Source organism: Neoarius graeffei, chromosome 2 (genome assembly GCF_027579695.1).
Source record: "Neoarius graeffei isolate fNeoGra1 chromosome 2, fNeoGra1.pri, whole genome shotgun sequence".
NCBI lineage: Eukaryota > Metazoa > Chordata > Actinopteri > Siluriformes > Ariidae > Neoarius > Neoarius graeffei.
The window spans coordinates 5,833,057-5,853,793 of NC_083570.1; the positions used below are offsets into that span (position 1 = coordinate 5,833,057).

At 40.9% G+C, this 20,737-nt stretch overlaps 1 protein-coding gene across 1 annotated transcript; it reads right to left on the reverse strand.

The window, feature by feature from the left end:
• Window positions 1-2,629: 2,629 nt before the first annotated feature.
• LOC132879357 (tripartite motif-containing protein 16-like) lies at window positions 2,630-12,346 on the reverse strand. The gene is made up of 6 exons (XM_060913722.1): window positions 11,521-12,346; window positions 4,587-4,682; window positions 4,175-4,408; window positions 3,871-4,042; window positions 3,613-3,672; window positions 2,630-3,174 (listed from the first exon to the last, which is right to left on the reverse strand). The coding sequence occupies exons 1-6, from the start codon at window positions 12,109-12,111 to the stop codon at window positions 2,654-2,656; spliced, it is 1,674 nt and encodes a 557-aa protein (XP_060769705.1). The 5' UTR covers window positions 12,112-12,346; the 3' UTR covers window positions 2,630-2,653.
• Between the last annotated feature and the right edge of the window lie 8,391 nt (window positions 12,347-20,737).

Genomic DNA, 20,737 nt, shown 5'->3' on the forward strand with positions numbered 1-20,737 from the left:
AATGAAAAACATCATATACTTCAGAAAAAGTGATAATGGGCGGAGACTTTAACATAGCCCCTGATTCATGGTTAGATCGAATACCTCACAGGAATCCACAACCTGTTTACGGCCACATTATACTGAATTTATGAACAACGAATGTAATTGATTTTTGGAGGTCGTCAAACCCAACTTGTATTCAATATACATGGTTTAATGCTGCAGGAAACGGTCAGTGTTCGAGACTAGATTACTGGCTTATCTCTTGTGAGCTGTATAATGATATTTTTGATTGTGAAATTTCAGCCTCTCCGCTCACAGACCATTGTACGATTAGTCTAAACCTATTCATGTCTAAGCAACATAAGATCCTTCCTAATATCTGGAAATTTAATCACAACTTATTACAGAACGGTGAATTTTGTGATCAGGTGAAGTCTCTTATTTTGGAGTTTGAAGAGTTAGACATGTCTGATAGGAGTAAATGGGAATGGTTTAAATTTAAGGTCAAACAAATAGCAATTGGCATGGGTAAAAAACTTTCACGTATAAGGAGACAAGAACAAAAGGATCTGACTGATAAAATTAATACATTAGTAAATAACACACAACTATCCTTCGAAAACATTTCAGAATTACAGTCACTGCAGTCTCAACTAGACGAAATGTACACAATAAAGGCAAATGGAGCTTCCACTCGATCAAGAGCTGGATGGATCGAACAGGGTGAAAAAAGTTCATCGTATTTCTTCGGACTTGAAAAACAAAGACAAGCTAAGAAAAAATGAGTAAGCTTATGACCAATGATAATATAATAGAAGATCAGAAATGAGTACAGGATGGAATTTGGCTCTTTTATTGGAACTTAAATTTAATAAATCAGAATGTGACGTCTTATTTTATCCCATCAATGATGACATCAAAAAAATGAACACAAACATACACTCGATGAGGAATGAACTATAACATGAATTGCATTAAAACAAATGAAAAATGGTAAATCACCAGGAATCGATGGCTTAACATCTGAATTTTTAAAATACTTTTGGGTGGATATTAAAAAAAAATTATTATATAGAGCATTTTTAGAATGCATTCACAAAGGATGTTTATCCCCAACTATGAAGACAGGCTTAATAACCTTGCTACCAAAACCCAAAAAAGACTTCTTGTTGCTAGACAATTGGAGACCTATAACCTTACTATGCAATGATTATAAATTACTTGCCTTAGTATCTGCTAATCGTCTAAAGCATGTACTTGTAAAACTTGTAGACAAATATCAATCAGCCTTCATGAAGGGAAGATATATTCAAAACCACGTCCGACTGATTCTGGATATGATTGATTACCAATCACTTATTCAATTTAAGATTTTACGTGGGATCAGACAAGGCTGTCCAATTTCACCAAAATTATTTATTTTATGTACACAAACGCTAGCGTACTTAACCTTGTGGAATAATAGAACCATTACTATTAATAGGAAGACTTTATTTCAACAAGAATGGAATGATAAAGTTGTAGATATTACTGATCTAATGGATGAAAATGGACATTTAATGCAATTTAATTCATTTGTAGAAAAGTTTCATTTAAAACGTGTCTATAGAGAATTTAATCAAATTTGTAGAGCTATTCCACCTCCCTTAAGATTCACGATAAAAAATACCCTTGAATAATCAAAGGTGTCGGTAAATTGCCTGAACTGAAAATCGGTGAAGTGGAAATTGGTGAAAAATCTAATAACAAAGGAATTAGGAATATTTTAAAATGGAAGCTATTCCCTGATATAAAAAAAAAAATAAAAAATAAGAATAACTGACGATGGAGGAACGCTAACAAATACACACTGTAGTTATCTTAGATGGCCAATTTCACCCACAGTGAAAGAAATTCAGCTTAAAATACTGAACAATATTTATCCAGCTGCTGAAACTCTCAGGAAAAGGTTGAATTTGCTTCTGTCTGAAAATGAGTTCAGCACAGAAACTCCATCACTGGGGGAAACTTTATTCTCCTGTGCTCTTATCTTTTATTCTGCAAAGCTTTGATTGGAATATTTGAATAAAAATCCCAAACTCACAGATAAACCTGGATTTATAAGGTTCTATCTGCGGGCCAATCATCATCCAGGCTGAATATGGGATGAACACGACATCGGCAGCCTGAACCGATCATGTACTGGATGTTCTAATGGAGTTTAAATATTGTTCAATGTTTTACAATCAAATCTCAGGGTTTAGAAACAACTTCAGATTTGAAAAAGTGATTCTGGATTTTACATCTTAGAACACAAGCAGAAAAATCAAATTCATTCCAAAACTAATGTTTTATTTTTATATAGTGTGACCTGAATGGGTTTAAAATGTTGTTCTGTTCTGGCTTTATTACTGTTTATTAGTTATTTAATGAGACGCTGCTTAATATGAAACAAACACAACTTTATAATGCGAAGGTCATGAGATCATTTTCTTTTTAAATTTGACGAGTTTCTTGTCTGACAGTTAATTTTTAACATTTCCTTTTTAATTATTTTAAATTATTCATCTGTTTTAATTTAAATATTAAAATGAGTGTTTTTGTGCAGCTGGATTGTGTTCTAGTGAAACAGACGACTGAGCAACAACGTGGCAACGTGCAGGAATTTTACAGAAAACACTACACACTTTTATTCTGGATCACACAATCTCACTGAACCACAAACCCAGAGCCCAGCGTATAGAGTCTGAGTGAATGTGGTGTGGACTCTGTGGAGGAGCTTCATCGTGTCAGAGACGCTGTAGAAGGACAGAGTTCCTGCACTGTGATCCACATACACTCCTATTCTGGAGGCTGATGGAACTCTGAGATCAGTCTTAATGCTGTTGTGACAGAAAGAGAGAGAAGAAGAAGAACACCGCAGACTCCAGGACTGATTGTTGAGTCCAAACCCAGACTCTTTACCCCGTCCTTTCCTGCTGATGTTTTTATATGAAACTGATATGAGCACATCATCACCGCTCCACTCCACCTCCCAGTAACAGCGTCCACACACACTCTCCTTACACAACACCTGAGGCCAGGAATCAAATCTCTCTGGATGATCAGAGTAACGCTGCTCTCTCCCACTGTCTCTCACCGCTCTGTTCTTCTCAGACAGAATGAGGCGACGATGTGCCGTGTTGGGATCCAGAGTCAGATAACAGAAATCTAAAATAAAAGAGAAAAACAAACTGAACAATGTGAACATGAATATCCGCGCTGGGGGCGTGGTCACGAAAACAGCAGTTCGGTTGCAGTGGAAACTTTTCTCTGTAGAACCCTGTCACTCCCCCCTCCCCCCACTCTGGGCTCAAGAACACAACAAAAGGGCAATAATATAACAACAACCAATCAGAATTCAGATACAACAACCAATCAGAATTGAGATACAACAACCAATCAGAATTCAGATACATTCTGTTGCCAAGTAAAATTGTAACCTGTCAAAGTTCTCGAGCCCTCATGCTGTTTTAGACGTAAAGAATAATATCGTTTATCGCAATAATTTCTGAGACAATATATCGTCCAACAAAATTTGTCATCGTGACAGGCCTAGAAGTGTGTGTGTGTGTGTGTGTGTGTGTGTGTGGTGTGTGTTGGATGTACATTTCAGAAACTCTTCTCTGCTCTGTGGTTCTGGTTCTGAAATGATCTGAACTGCTGCAGCTGTGGAGAGAAAAATAGAAACATGAGTTTGTGTAAAAGATGGAAAGAGTTTAAAGTGATCCAGTCAGTTTATTCATTTTAAATCAGTGTTTTAGTTCAAAGTGTCGGGTGAATAAAGTGTCTGCAGAAAAGAAAGCAGGAGCATCGCTAAGAAATAACACATCACTGTGTTTCTCCAGCAGGAACAGCTCCTCTTACCATGTGGAGGGATTTTGTTGAATTCCTCCTCACAGAATTCCTCGAGTCTCTTTTTCAGATCTGAGAGAGAATTCCTCACTCCATCAAATGAGAGATGTTGATGGACAGTGACGCTGGATGTGTGAAATGATGGTCTGTGAAATGGAAGAGAGCGACGTCCAGAAGCTAAAACCTACAGAAAGCAAATGAAATGTAAAACCCACTTGTGATGTCAGACAGGGACATTTATTGTTCCCTTAATGAGAGGTGTTTTAGAGAGTGTGTGAGGAACAGCTGGCTCTGTAGATCAGACAGTGAGTGTTACCTGGAGGAAATGGATGTGATCGTGTGTGTGTGAAAGCTGCTCCAGCTCAGTGACTCTCCTCTGAAGATCAGCAATCTCCTGCTCCAGTTGCTCCAGGAGTCGTTCAGCTCGACTCAGTTCAGCCTTCTCCTGATCTCTGATCAGCTCCGTCACCTCCCAGCGCTTTTTCTCCATGGAGCTGATCAGCTCAGTAAAGATCCTCTCACTGTCCTCCACTGCTGTCTGTGCACTGAGCTGTTCGGACACACACACACACACACACACACACACACACACACACACACACACACACACACACACACACAAGATTTAAAGCTCATCTATCATTCCCTCTCTTACTGGGACTGTAAATGACTCGTTGTCCATGTTGTGTGTGTTTCTAGGAGCAGCTCTGTCTCTGCTCACTGCTCACCTTTATAGTGTTCACAGCCTGTTTCAGCTCCTGCACCTTCTTCTGCTTCTCCTGGATTCTCTGCTGGGATTTCATCTGCTCCTCCTTTAACTCACTCTGAGGACAAATAAAATACATTCAGCTTTTTATACAGTACGAGCGAACTGGTTCCATAGTAATGTCAGTTCAAAGTACATTCATGTTTCACTCTGAAGGTTATGTTGTGTGTGTGTGCAGGGCCGTTGACAGGGGGGGACAACCGGGTATTTTGTCCCGGGCCCAGGCATGAGGGGGGGCCCAGAACTGGTCCCTCATGAAGATGCCATTAATCATTCTGTTTCATTTCAAAATGTGTTGATTTGGGGGAGAAAAAATGTGCTATATTTGCATTCAATGAATGATTTCTGGTTCTTTTGCCTTTATTGTCTTCGAAAATAGATTCAAGAACCCACCTACCACCCCTAATGCAGAAATGGTTTGGTCTTTGATTAAGGCGCCAAATAACACAGCACTATTCCATCATAACGCTTCGACAATAAGCGTGCAAGCCCGTTTGCCAACATGCACAAGTCAGGAGCAAAGAAAAGAAAAGAAAAGAAAAGAAAAGAGAAAAAGAGATGAAGAAGCCAAGAGCCTCAGGGGCTCACTGCATAGATATTTTAGAAAAGATTCAGATGATGCAGCAGGTGGTGAAGGCAGTGGGGCAGCTGAGCCAGGTAAGACACAAATAACTTTTTTCCAGCCCCGTAATGTAACCCCAGCACATGCGACGCGCCATTCATAATTATAAAGTAGGGGATAGCAGGGTATACTGAGTGAACACTGAAATGCACAGGGCATTGAATTATTTCATAAACATATCGGTTTAATAACACTGTGTTGCATATATCTCAATGAAGCAAAGAATAGCACATTGGCCCGCAATCATATCCAAATGTTTTAGGCACACTTGCTGAGCTGCGCTGAGCTGGACTCCGGTTAGCTGAAAGCCCGTGGAACGCTGCCTCTTGTTAATTAAACCTTATTTTGTTGGAAATCATCCCGTGTAGATACGACGGCATGTGAAATTGCCAGCTAGATAGAGTTTAATGTAATGAATGGGCTATAAATGGGGTGTTTTGAGGTTAGTCTGTTGCAAAACATTAAACTTTCGCTTAGACTGGATACTCTTCAAACAATTCCCTTGCTCAAGTGAAAAATGATAGGCCTGTATCATGACCTTATTGATGACTTTGCCACAGCAAAAGTCCGGCGCATTGCATTTCGCACCTGAATAGTTGCAGACTAAGGAAATGTTCAAACTGTAAATATGTTGAAATGTTGAAATAAAATGGTTGACTATTATAATGGGCTTGGAATACCTGTTATTTAAGGGTTGGAGTGAATGGAGACTGTGAAAAGAGGGGTTGGGTGTGGGTGGTTGCTATGTGGCGATGTGCGTGCGCACGTATGTGTGTGTGTGTGGGGGGGGCACTCACATTATTTGGGGGGGGGGGGGGGGGCACTCAGATTATTTTGTCCCAGGCCCAGCCAAAGCTGTCAACGGCCCTGTGTGTGTGTGTGTGTGTGTGTGTGTGTGTGAGAGAGAGAGAGAAATGTTCACTAACTGATCTGGGCTGGGTTTCCCGAAAGCCTCTTAAGGCCAAGAGAGTTTTAAATGACCTCTTAAGATCCATCATCAAGCTAACGTGGTTTTCCCGAACAACATCGTAGCACAAGTCGTCCTTTAGTTTGCTCGGAATTTACGAGAGACCCGGAGCACTCGTTCAAAACAAAGAGCGACTCGCTCGCTGCCGAATCCACAGAATGCGCATGCGGCTCTGAGGGACTCTCACAGTCAGCGGGGGAAACTGGGGTTGAATCTGCTGGTGGTGTTCAATTAGTTTTCTTCTACATTGCAAATACATCAAGTTAATTATCAGAGGTGGACAGTAACGAAGGACATTTACTTGAGTTCTGTACTTAAGTACACTTTTTGAGTATCTGTACTTTACTTGAGGATTTTTTTTTAAACTTGTGACTTTAACTTCACTACATTTGAAAGGCAAATATCGTACTTTTTACTCCACTACATTTCTATCAAGGTCCTCGTTACTCGTTACTATGAAGCAGCTTTGAAAGTGGATGTTTTTTTCTTTTCTTTTCTAAAGCGTGATTGGTTTTTCCGCAGGTGACACTGAGACAGTCTATCAGTAATCACTAGGGTCACGTCACGTCCATAGACTGGATAAAATCAAGATCAATGATTTCTCCGCAGCATTATTTAACACGATCAGTTGATGGCAGAATGGAAGGAGGCGGTTCTTCTGGGGAATGCACACACCCACGGTTCTATAGCTAGAACCAGGGGCGGTCTTACCATAGAGGCATAGGTAGGCGGCTGCTTGGGGCCCCCCACCAGCGGTCGTAGTAGGGGGGCCCCCAACCAACCTCAAAAAAAAAAGAAAAAGCCCCTTATCATGATTCATGAACACTTCATGGTTGTCCAGTTCATGGTTATCTGTCCCTACACATACACCCCATACTTTCACAATGAAATGGACTAGTCCATAACGCTGCACAGCGCAGCACGAAAGGTAAACACATAGTGACCGGAGTCTGAACAACGCGAAAATGAAAAGGAGTTACCCAAGCGGATCAAAAAAAAAAGAAAAAAGCGAAAAGACGGTGAGAAATATGTGACAATGCTGCCTAAGTTGGGAAGCTTTTTTACAACTACTGTTAGCAATAGAGACTGCGACAACAACGTCAACGTCATTCAAAACGTTGAACATGATGCCGGTACAGCAGCAGCAGCTAGCTGCTGTGAAGTGGCACTAGCTGAGGAGGATAACATCAAGCAAGACATGTTGCCACCTTCCATCACCGACAGTGTCAACGTTGACACAAATGAGGTGGAAGAGTTATCCAGTGATGGCCATTTTGACACCGATGATGATGACCATATTGTTAGTTGGTGACAATGTTTTTTATTATTATTTTACATTTTCCTACATCTGGCTGTGCATCATGTACATGAGAAGACCTGTGAGAAGACAAACAAGTAGGACTCTGTGATGTGGAGAACAATCTCTCTTTTCTCTCTCATAGACTCTCTCATTCATTCACTCACCCTCTCTGTCTCACACACACAGAACACTCTCTCTCTCTCTCTCTCTCTCTCTCTCTCTCTCACTGTCTCATTCTCTCTCTCACTCACTGACACATACATTCACATGGATATGGAGTTGCTTAGAGCCAAATGCCACCTCATCTCTCCTCAGTCCACACTTCTTACCTCCCCTCACTCACTCACTCACTCACTCACTCACTCACTCACTCACTCACAGAGAAACACTTACTCACACACACACACACACACACACACACACAAAATCATGTACATAGTTTTATTTATAGAATGTTTGAAATGTTCTGATCTTTAAAAAAAAAATAAACAGTGCTGGTTTTCCTGGCATTTTGGCAAAGACAGATGTTATCTGAAATCTTATTCTCTGTTGGGTTCCATCATGACTATTAGTTTGTGCAGTGCTACACTTTGTGTGTTCTCTGCTTTCCATCTTCATTTTGGAGTAAAGAAGTGTATGCAGGGTTTAAAGGGGAATGTTTTTTTTCTCCTCTCCAACCTTTACTTCCCTATAGATTAGCTTTACCTGCCTATCCACCATGCAGTCGGTACATTGTTTTGTTTTTTTTTTGTTTCGGATCGGATGGGGGGGGCCCATACATACCTTCGCCTGGGGCCCCCAATTTGCTAAATCCGCCACTGGCTAGAACCCATGGTTCAGTTTTCTGAAAGGAATAAAGAGTCGTTTGATTTTAAATGTTTGCTTTGTTTGCCTAAAACGGAGCACATAACAGCCTACAAAAACTCCCCATCCGACCTGCGGAAGCATATTGAGGAATATAAATGTTTTATTCCAAGAGAAAGCTTGCAGTGAAGTTGTCTGTGCTTTAGAGCTCGCAATAATGTTGCAATAGCTATGCAGTCTGATTAGTCAAATGACTTTCTGTGGATTTGCCCGCCAAGTTGCCATAGTCTTGTCCACGGCTAATGTTTATACATAGCTAGTTAACTTGGACACTGTTAGTTATGTCCAATATGATTGCCTTCAGGGACGCGAACTACAAAGACGCTCTTCGTCCTGTTGCTCTTTAGACTCCTTCTTACGAGTGAGTTCGGGAAAAGCACGTACAGAGACAACGTTCATTCCTTAAGAGAGTCTCTCAACTCTCTCTTTAGGTCTAAAGGGCAACGTTATCAGGAAACCCACCCCTAACCAGATTACGACCATCACTGAAGATAAATTTAACACTCTGTTCACCAGAACACAGACAATTTTAATCAGCTTTTACAGAATCCTTCTGATTGAGACACTCCAGGGCTTTACATTAGCACCCACCCACCCGCTAAATGTGGGTAAAATTTGGCTTTGGCAGGTAATAACTTTAGTCTCACTAGTCACTTTGGCGGGTAATAACTTTAGTCTCGCTAGCCACTTTGGCGGGTGGTTTATTCTGTGGTATGACAATATATTTTAATTGTAGTTTTCTCTGAAGGAATCTGATATAATAAACGCATTGCAATGTAATATTACGCGCCTACAACTCCCATGAGCACCTGCATAAACATTCTGACACAACATGTTAGAATTGTTTAGAACGTCTCAGATAAAGTCAATGATACGGTAACCTGCGGTTAATGAACGAAGCAACAAAGTTGCTGACGACTGACAAGCGCACTATGTGGCAGCATATAGCTGGAGTTTCAAACCCTGCTGCTCAGGGAAAAAGGGGCAGAGATGCGCAGGGCCGGAGCAGCTTTTTAAAATCACAGAGGTCTGTGATGCGCAAAGCGCAAGCTGACAAATGTTCGCCATATTTAAATGAGAGGGTGAATTACACGCCACACAAGAGACCTATTCCTGAAATTACTCTTAATGGTGTTTGAACTGAATATCAGTTTTGAAAAAAAAATCATGCATGTGGCAAGAGTAAGAATAATTTAAGCTTGTTTAATGGTTTGATCTGGCCCAAGCAATGAGGACAAAAGATACCCTAACCATGTAGCCTATGGAACTGAGATACATTAACAATCTGGCATCCGTTACACCTACACACACACACAAAAAAAAAATTCTGGGAAAAAAAATCAGTATACACCACCATGTTTTAGGCAAAGTTACCCAAGGCAAACATAAGTTGAAACTTTCCACTCTATTGCTTTGGCTTATCGATTGATTTATTTTTAAAATCACAAACAAGGCAGGCTACAACCAGAGGCGATTCTAGAGTCTGTGGCCCCAAGCAAAAATTTCCAGGGGCCCTTCTGACAAGTGTTCATCACCAATATGTTATAAATAATCTGACACCAATGAAAAATGTATGAAACCAAAGTTTTTTAAATTCCAAATGTGAAAATACAATGGTAAAGAACAATAAAAACAATAAAAAACAAAATAAATTAGCCCTCGGGCCCCGACTCTCGGGGGGCCCCTGGGCCAGGGGGCCCCAAACAGTTGCCTGCCTTGCCTGTTCACAAACTGCGCATTCTGCTACAACTGCGCTGCTTCAAAAATGTAAATTGAACAGCTTGATGAAAGTGCGCTGATGGTTCCCATGAAAACCCCGTGTCTCCTGCACTGCGTTCCTCCGCCGAGTCGCGCGCTCATTCGCGTTTATGTTCTTGGTCTCAGAGCCACGCACACCAAACACACACAGAAGACAGAATCAACATTTAACATAATTATCAATGCACTTTTTATGGAGATGTTTTAATGTTATTCTTTATTTTTTATCCAGTTGAATATTTAGCCTACAAATGTATTTTCAGCTCTTAAAAATGACCGAGGTCCAGACCGCGGGGGCCTCATAGCTGGCTCTGGCCATGGAGATGAACAAGACGCTAATAGGAAGATAAGACAGTTCAATGACAAATGGATGTTCGGGTGAGATTGGCTAGTTCATAGCAAAACCGAAAATACCCTGTACTGCGAAGACTGCAGAAAGTCTGGCAAAGACAGGCACCAGTAATTTTAAACTCGAAACTATAAAGGACCACGAAAAGTCAAATGCACACATCGGTACTATAACATCAAAACAGGCGAAGACGGCTGGTTCACTACAGAACAGCATTGCTTTCAGTCCCTGGCTGTCATGAAGTCGGCTGAGCTGGAGAGGATGGAGCTGCTGTTTAGAAACGTTCACGCGATTGGAAAGAAGTTGATCTCGCCCCAGCTATCAACTTATGGCCTGCTGGAAGCCTCAGGTCACGAAGACCATTTTTCATGGACCATTCAGACTCATCTGATGATGAATGTAATGAGGACATTTAATGTCTCTCTCTACACATGTTCACACACACACTAATAGATAATACATAATATACATAATAATACTTGATAATACACATAATACTTGCATATCAAAACATCAAATGTTTTTCAGTGATGAATGTTTTGAATTGGACTTTTAATATTAGAATCAGTTCAGTTGTACTGAATGTTATTTTTCATATTATACGATATTTCATATTGTAAGGGGCTTGAATTTGAGTTCAATAAACAGAATAATCTGTTTATATTTTTGTCTCAACTGGTTGCATGTTTTCATATAGGGAGCGACCTTAACAGCACTGAGTATTGAGTGCTACTGTAGAGATACATTATACGCTGCCATTCATAATTAAATCTAGATCTTCCGAACTTTAACACATCATGGTGAAGAAAATACTGCAATTTCCTGGCAACAAAATTGTGGCTAGTGAAAAGGCTGAATGGCTAGTGACTCGGGAAAACCACTAGCCACAGTGGCCGGTGAGCAAAAAAGTTAATGTAAAGCCCTGATACACACATTGAAATTAAAGTTCAAATCATATCACTGACTAAAGCACCTGTTTCTAGATGGGAAACTATAATTAAGATGATTTAATTCTGGAAAGATTTCTAGTTCTCACCTGTTTCTCAGCTCTTTCTGCTGCAACTGTGACGGTGTCGTGACCTTTGTGATGATCCATCGTACACAAATAACAGATGCAGGTTTGATCAGTACGACAGTAGATCTCAATCAGCTTGTTATGTTCAGAGCAGATCTTCTCTTGGAGTTTTGCTGAGGCTTCAATTAATGTGTGTTTTTTCAAAGCAGGAACTTCAAGATGAGGTTTCAGATGAATTTCACAAAATGAAGTCAAACACATCAGACAGGACTTGATGGCTTTGTGTTTTCTCCCGGTGCAGAAATCACACTCCACAGCTCCAGGTCCAGCGTAACAGCGAGCAGGAGAAGCAGCTTGGACTTCAGTCTTCTTCAGTTTCTCCACCACTTCATCCAGCATGTTGTTTCTGCGTAGAACAGGCCTTGTCGTGAAAGTGTCTCTGCACTGAGGACAGCTGTAGACGCCCTTCTGATCCTCCTGATCCCAGCAGCCATTAATACACACCTTACAGAAACTGTGACCACAGGAGATAGCCACCGGATCCTTCAGGAGATCCAGACACACTGGACACATGAACTGGTCCTGATCTACTGAAATACTGGCCTCGGCCATTTTCCTGAAATCACACCGAGAGAGAGATCAGTTTTGTTTTCTCTGAAATGAGGAGTTACTTCCTGGTTCTGTGTGTGAAAGAGCAATAGAGGAAGAGGAGGAGCACAAACACAGAGAGATCATGAACACTCCTCTATTAACCATTTCATCTCCCTTCAGTGCAGAAATATAACTCATGTAGCTGCACTGATTAGGATTAATTTCATGAAATACTCACAGAATGGATCTTAATTTTCAGGACTTTTCCACCTACTGACACCTCAAGCACAACTTTCAGCCTTGTTGATAAATTACAATTGTTTCACTTGAACAGCTTTTTCCTTGTGACATCTTTAAACTGATCTTCATCCCTAAAGAATGTTGGAGCCATTTTAAAAGTGAGGAGGACGCAGCTGTCAGGAAGGAAAACCGTATTTTATTGATTTTGCATTGTTTATTGCGAATAGAAATCACAAAAGTAGATCTTTTTTTCTACATAATCTCCATTTCACTCAGTATGAGCGCTCCAGGCTTAACAAGAGCCTGAACTCTTCATGACCTGCTGTTTGTGGAAACTAATCCACTTTGTGTTGGGTCACATCCCACCACCTCATCGCAGATTAGTTTCCTGGACCAGCATGCCTCATCCTCTTTTATTCCTTGCATCATGATTTATCAAGAACATTATACTGGGTCGATGAAGAATTCTTTCTCATGAACAGATTGTTGAGATGGAAATGAAGTTGGTAGATGAATATGTTTGAGATCAGAGATCCTGAGTCGCCTCAATCAGTCATTAGATGTGTCTTTGAGAAGTAGGAGAACACTGGAGAACCAGGAGGAAACCCACACTGACACGGGTCATTTTAACATTGTTAACAGACTGAAATGAATGTGCTGAAAGGCAGAAGAAAGAAATCTGCTGGTAGTGTTAACACAAGATGAGCTCAAGATATAAAAAAATCGGAAATTATAAAAGAATATAAAGAAGGTGGCGTACAAGCAATTGACTTTGAATGTCTAAATGCTGTCTTAAAAATAAAATGGTTAAAATCTTTTCTGCTAGGTAGAAATAATATTTCATTTTGTCTTTCCAGAGGTTTATTTGAAAAAAATGGGAGGTATTGAGTTTGTCCTTAAATGTGATTTTAAAATAGAAAAACTACCAGTCAAGTTGGTGTCCTTTCACAAGCAGGTTCTGTTATACTGGAAACTTATGCACAACCACAACTTTACACCACACCAAACACCGATTTGGAATAATAGATATGTTCTGTGTCATGGAAAATCTCTCTTTTTGCAACACTGGATGGATAAAGGTATTTGGTTAATATCTCACCTTATGGATAATCAGGCCAACTGGCTGTTATATGAAAACTTCTGCTCCATTCATAATATTACCTGCAAAAAAGCTGAATTTAATAAAATATGCAAAGCAATTCCTCAACCAGTCAAACAACTTGTACAAAACATTGATCCTGAGAGTTTGCCTCCTCCTAACCTTCCAATACTCTACATCATGGAACAAGACTTTCTTAACATAGAGATACCAAACAAAATCCTACATAATCATTTGAATAATAATCTGTACCCAATACGTTCAAATAGAAATTCCATCTTTCAGAAGTTCTCTGAAGTAGAGGTTAAAAAATGGAGGACCCAATATCTAAAATTTCCTGTAAGTCCAAAGGTGAAGGAAGCGCATGTTAAGATTTTGAATGAGATTTATCCATCCAGTGGAATGCTAAGAGTGAGGTTCAATATTGACAGTATTGATAACAACTGTATTTTCTGTGAATCAGATATTGAAACTACGGACCATCTTTTCTTTCAATGTATTTACACAAAAACATTTTGGGAGGACTTTTTGGACTGGCTTTCTTCTAAAATCCAGCTACAGGACACACTTACCCTGGACAACATAACATTTGGGACGAGTCTGAAGGATTCACAAGCGGACTATGTTATGAATAATTTACTACTGTTCTCGAAATATTTCATTCACTGCTCAAAATGGGAAAAAGTAAAGCCTATTTTCACTGTGTTCAAAAAACATCTTGTAGAAAAATCTCACTGCCTTAAAGTGGATGAAATGCAAAAAAGCAATGTCACTCTTGAATGCATTTGATCATTTGAAAATATTTGAAGACTTCGAATGATAATTATACAACTGTGTGAATGTAAAAAAAAAAACAATTTGTGATGCATTGTGGGATACTTTGAGTGCACTGTATAGGGTGTAAATAATCCTCACTAAGGTTTCGGACAGCACTACAAAATGGCTTCCTCACTATATAGTGCCCTGTATAGTGAGTAGGGAGTGATTTCAGACACAGGGGTTGTCAAAAGAAGTGCGCGCCCTCTTTCGAATGCTGACGTAATCAAGCGGGAAGTTTTGTTTGTTTTGATAGCAATCAGGAAAGTTTGAAAAAAGTAGGCAGTAATCGTCATTTCAACTCGTTTGGAAAACAGTTTTCTGAGGGAGGATCCAAGTTTTCAAAATGGCGGCACTGATACCTGGCTGACACCTCACGTTTCGAAGTCTCGCACAAGTCTCGTGAAGATCGCGCGGATAAGCGATGCCTGCCGTGGAATAGCTACGGCTAACAGCTACGGCTGCCAAACAAAAACCGTAAAATTAAGGTAAACTATCTTAATTCAAATTAAGTCCAGAAAAATTACTTTTACAGAAATTTTCATTAAATGGTCTGCAGAAAAATACCATTATTTTACAAATTTTTCCTAAATTATTACAATCAAACACTTTTAATAAAGTGACAATGCTAAAAGTTCTGCGGAAAAATACCGTTATTTCACAGATTTTTCATGGATTATTACAATCAAACACTTTAAATAAAGTGCCGATGCTAAGAGTTCTGTGGAAAAATACCGTTATTTCACAGATTTTTCATGGATTATTACAATCAAACACTTTAAATAAAGTGCCGATGCTAAGAGTTCTGTGAAAAATATCGTTATTTCACAGATTTTTACTAAATTATTCTGATCAAACACTTTTAATAAAGGGACAATGCTAAGAGTTCTGGTTCCAAGAGTTTTGGTGAAAAAAATGCTATGGTTCTCCTGTTTCAGGCTGTTCTAGTTTGGTGGAAGAGTGGATGGTGGGAGAACGACAGGATTTCAGCTCTTACTTATTAATATTCATGACATGTAACCGTGTTACCTCTGATTGGCTAATTGTGACGCTACCTCCAGTGAGTCAGAACCATTTCTGGCGCGAAGTCTGACATCCGGGTACTTTTAACGTCAGGCCACATGACCTTGGAGCCGCCATATTTAACTAGGGGAAAGCCTGGAAAGCCTAAAAGCTGTTGTGTTGTTGGCTGCACAGCCAATGCAAACAAGAACCCAGCATTAAAGTTTCATATGTTGCCATTAGGTGGGAAAAGACGTTTGCAGTGGCTGAGAGCCATAAATAGAAGTGAAATAAAGTCTGATGGATCTGTGAACCATGAGAAGCTCTGGGAGCCTAACTCGAACTATACTTATGTTTGTGGGCAACACTTTATAAGTGGTGAGTAATCACTGAGAATAAAATCCAATAAAATGTTGATATATTTGTTTATCTTCATTGTATGGATCAGGATGTAATACTGCAATACACTAAATGTATGTATCTGACCTCTTTGTTTACCTGTGTTCGTGCTTGTGTACTGAACTGGTGCATGTAAAGGCTTGAATTTTTAAATTTGAGTTATTTTATAGGCTTATTCCCAAATAGATAAGAGGCAAGTAGGGCAAATTACTATATCATATGGACAAGTGTATATTTTATACCAAAATAATTTGTGTTAAAAATGTTTTAATGTAATGTTTTCTGCAGTTGTCTTTTATTAAATATAAATTATATCTATACATTATTAATATATTCATTTTATAGATATTTCTATCCACATCTTTACTTTTAATAAAAATGGATTGACAATATGTGGTTTCACTGAAGTATGTATCAATATTTTTTCAGGAGAAAAAGTGAATGATCATACATCCTGATTATGTGCCCTCAATCTTTCCAACTTGTGGATCCAGCCAAAGTCAAAGTAAATCTGCAATGAAGCTGTCCAAGTTTGAAAGGAAGTCACAGCGAGTAACAGAAAGGTTATAATGGTAAAATATTCTATTTTTGTAATACACAAGCTTACTGGTGTATTTATGTTGTCATTGCAACTGTAAAGGAAAATTTGATAATCTTTGTATTATAAATCCTTTGAAATGTTGGTAGAGAGAACACTGCCAACATACTTGTGAACTCATTACTTTTCTTAATTTCCCTGAACAGGTTAAAACATATTAATCTGAAGTCTGTTTCAAAATTTAGTAATGTCCTGTGATATACCTGTCAATCAATACAGTTTGAATAACACACTGATAATATTTTTATATTTTGCAGGTGCAACCCCTCCAAGGAAGCGTTTGAAATCTGACCAGGTTATTGTATCACCCAGCCAAACACCAAGCCAGCCTTCTCATAATCTCCCAGATGATTCTATAAATAATGCCTCTGACCCTCCTTTGGAAGTGCTTCCTTCACCCAAGGTTGCCAACAATGCAGATCCTCCACATGTGGATCCTGATGCTTCTTTGTCAAGTCCGATCCAGAAGCCACTTTCAGTGTCTGAACGTGAACAGATGTACACAGAGATTCACAACTTATGCAAAGAAAGGGATGAAGCCCTTGCAAAGGTATCTGCTATGGAGATGCTGATGCAGGAAAAAACATTGTCATCAAAATCTCATCTCATCCCATCTCATTATCTCTAGCCGCTTTATCCTTCTACAGGGTCGCAGGCAAGCTGGAGCCTATCCCAGCTGACTACGGGCGAAAGGCAGGGTACACCCTGGACAAGTCGCCAGGTCATCACAGGGCTGACACATAGACACAGACAACCATTCACACTCACATTCACACCTACGGTCAATTTAGAGTCACCAGTTAACCTAACCTGCATGTCTTTGGACTGTGGGGGAAACCGGAGCACCCGGAGGAAACCCACACGGACACGGGGAGAACATGCAAACTCCACACAGAAAGGCCCTCGCCGGCCACGGGGCTCGAACCCGGACCTTCTTGCTGTGAGGCGACAGCGCTAACCACTACACCACTGTGCCAATTCATATTGAATACAACTTTGCATACTATTTTTCTATCAAATGGTCTTGCAGTTTTATTTTGTACACTTTTTGTGGGGGTTACTGCATATTTCAGGTATAAAAAAAAATGCTACTCAAATTCACATGTATTTTGCATATCTTAACAGAAGCAGATAGTTTTAAGGTTATTAGCCAAGGCAAAACTGGATATAGTCAGTATAACATAAGCAAGCTTCTGTATTATGAGCCCTTTATTGCACATAAGCTATAACAAAAATACAAGAATATAGATATTCTAGCAACAAGAGTTGCCAGTTGTATCCTACAAATTAAATAAACAAAACTATACTTGACTAAATGTAACACACGTTCATAAATGGTGACAAAACTTATAAACCAATGTAATCCTGGCAATTAAGCAGATACAATTCCCCTAACATGGACGCTCTCTTTTTCCCCGAGTCAAATACGACGGGCCTGTTGTCAAGGTGAGTCTCGTCGTGATCGTGATCGTGACGTCACGCCGACTTCGAGTGTACAACCGATGATCATAACCAAGCAATATTGTTAATAATATTGACAAAATACTACATTCATAAGTCTAAATTTCAGAATAAAAAACTAATTTTACAGAACTTAATATGGGACATTAAACTGTATGTAACCACAGTTTCTAGCAGCAACAATAAGGCTGTCAAAACAAACACTTTTTGTGCTATACAATGTGTTTATTATGTTTTTGTTTATTTATTTTGTAATGTACATCCCCCTGGCGTAGTTGCACCAATGCTACTGTAATGTAGACTGTATACTTGTATTGATCTAATTTAAAAAAAAAAAAAAAAGCGCAATAAATCCCATCATGCATTGCGATCGCGCTGAAAGAAATCAAATTAAAAGTCTCAAATTTGATTTAATAAAAGGCAGCAGAGAAGAAGTATTCAGCCTTGATTTTAAAAAAACTGAAAGATTCAGGTACTTTTGTATTTATTAATGTGGAAAATGTGCTCAGTATAATATGGATTTATCACAAAAATGCATGCATGTATTTATTATTTTGAAAACCCACCAGCCGACTGATCTGGTACGTTTTAATTGTGCGACAGTAATGACGTAAATACTAGCGTGACGGACTAGTGTCTGAAAGCGTTTTTGTTTTTCCCCATTTTACAAATGAGCTCACTATATAGTCCTGAATATTGAGGTATTTCACCTGACGTCACAGGGTCACGTGACGCCCCGGTGTCCGCCATTTTGGACGGCAAGCTAGCTAATGTCAACAACAGTAGCTGGTATGTTACTGTAGCAATGTTTACATTCAGTCATTTGGATGACTGTTAAAACCTTTCAGTCTCAAGGTTTTCCTTTACTGTATTTACTAGTTTACTGAGCCAGCCAGCCCCGGAGCGCTAGCTAGCCAGCCAGCCAGCCCGCCCCGGAGCGCTAGCCAGCCAGCCAGCCCCGGCGCGCTAGCCAGCCAGCCAGCCAGTCCCGGAGCGCTAGCTAGCGCCAGCCATTCAGCCCCGGAGCGCTAGCTAGCGCCAGCCAGCCAGCCCCGGAGCGCTAGCTAGCGCCAGCCAGCCAGCCCCGGAGCGCTAGCTAGCGCCAGCCAGCCAGCCCCGGAGCGCTAGCTAGCGCCAGCCAGCCAGCCCCGGAGCGCTAGCTAGCGCCAGCCAGCCAGCCCCGGAGCGCTAGCTAGCGCCAGCCAGCCAGCCCCGGAGCGCTAGCTAGCGCCAGCCAGCCAGCCCCGGAGCGCTAGCTAGCGCCAGCCAGCCAGCCCCGGAGCGCTAGCTAGCGCCAGCCAGCCAGCCCCGGAGCGCTAGCTAGCTAGTGCCAGCCAGCCAGCCAGCCCCGGAGCGCTAGCTAGCTAGCGCTAGCCAGCCAGCCCCGGAGCGCTAGCTAGCTAGCCAGCGCCAGCCAGCCCCGGAGCGCTAGCTAGCTAGCTAGCCAGCGCCAGCCAGCCCCGGAGCGCTAGCTAGCTAGCTAGCCAGCGCCAGCCAGCCCCGGAGCGCTAGCTAGCTAGCCAGCGCCAGCCAGCCCCGGAGCGCTAGCTAGCTAGCCAGCGCCAGCCAGCCCCGGAGCGCTAGCTAGCTAGCGCCAGCCATTCAGCCAGCCAGCCCCGGAGCGCTAGCTAGCTAGCGCCAGCCATTCAGCCAGCCAGCCCCGGAGCGCTAGCTAGCTAGCGCCAGCCAGCCAGCCAGCCCCAGAGCACTAGCTAGCGCCAGCCAGCCAGCCCCGGAGCGCTAGCTAGCTAGCGCCAGCCAGCCCCAGAGTGCTAGCTAGCTAGCTAGCGCCAGCCAGCCAGCCCCAGAGTGCTAGCTAGCTAGCTAGCACCAGCCAGCCAGCCCCAGAGTGCTAGCTAGCTAGCGCCAGCCAGCCAGCCCGCCCCGGAGCGCGCTCAGTAAACTAGTAAATACAGTAAAGGAAAAACTTATAACGGGCCATGTCTCAACAGACTAAGAAATTATTTCAATGACATTTAATAACATTTTGTTTATCCTGAGGACCGAAAGTAAATGAAAATGTGAACAAATCTTAGCTGTCAGTGAACAATCCTGGTGGAAGCAGGTAAACGTCGTTCTCTAAGCCTGCTAACCTCAATTTTTGCAAATACCTCTCCCTCTGCTCGCCCTGTAAATGCCCTACGTCGCTGGATAGTGAAGGTGTTTTTTGCATTTTGCTCCTTTTTCTTTTATGTTTTTCGTTTGTCGCCTTCCTCGTATTCAAACTGATTCGAGCCGTGCCGTCCAAAATGGCAGCGTCACATGACTTGGTCACGTGAGTGAAATACCTCAATAGTAATTCCCTATATAGAGAGTAGTGAATGAGTGAGTGATTTCGGACACAAGGCTAGTTTAACTGTTGTATTTCTTCAGGTTAGAAAAGTCCCAGTCCAAAAATAATACCATTCATCAACTAAGAATAGACAATGTAATATGTGATGATGCAAACCAGATTGCTAACTTCTGCTCCAACTTTTATAAAAATTTATACGGCTCCCAATATTGTGAAGACAGTACTGTCTCGTTTCTGGATTCTTTAACTGGTATTACTCCGATCAGTACTGCGGACCAAGAGTTCTGTAATTGTCCAATCACTTTAAAGGAAGTAATAGACTCAATTAGCAGCTTAAAGAACAACAAATCTCCTGGAGTGGATGGTCTTACATCTGAGTCTTTCAAATCCTTCTCCAAGGAATTAGCTCCGTTTTTGTTACAAGTGTTTTGCGAAAGTATTGCCAAAGGTGCTCTCCCTCCCACTCTAACACAGGGCCTCATAACCCTCATCCCTAAACCTAAGAAAGATATTTTACTTATTGATAATTGGCGTCCAATCAGTCTCCTCAACAATGACTACAAAGTTTTAGCTATTATTTTTGCTAAGCGCTTAAAAAATGTTTTGGATGATATTATAGATGAGACACAATCTGGATTTATGAGAAACAGGCATATTTCCAATAATATTCGACTTGTACTTGACATATTAGATTACCCAGAGTCAATTAATAATGAAAGTTTCATCCTTTTTTTTGGAT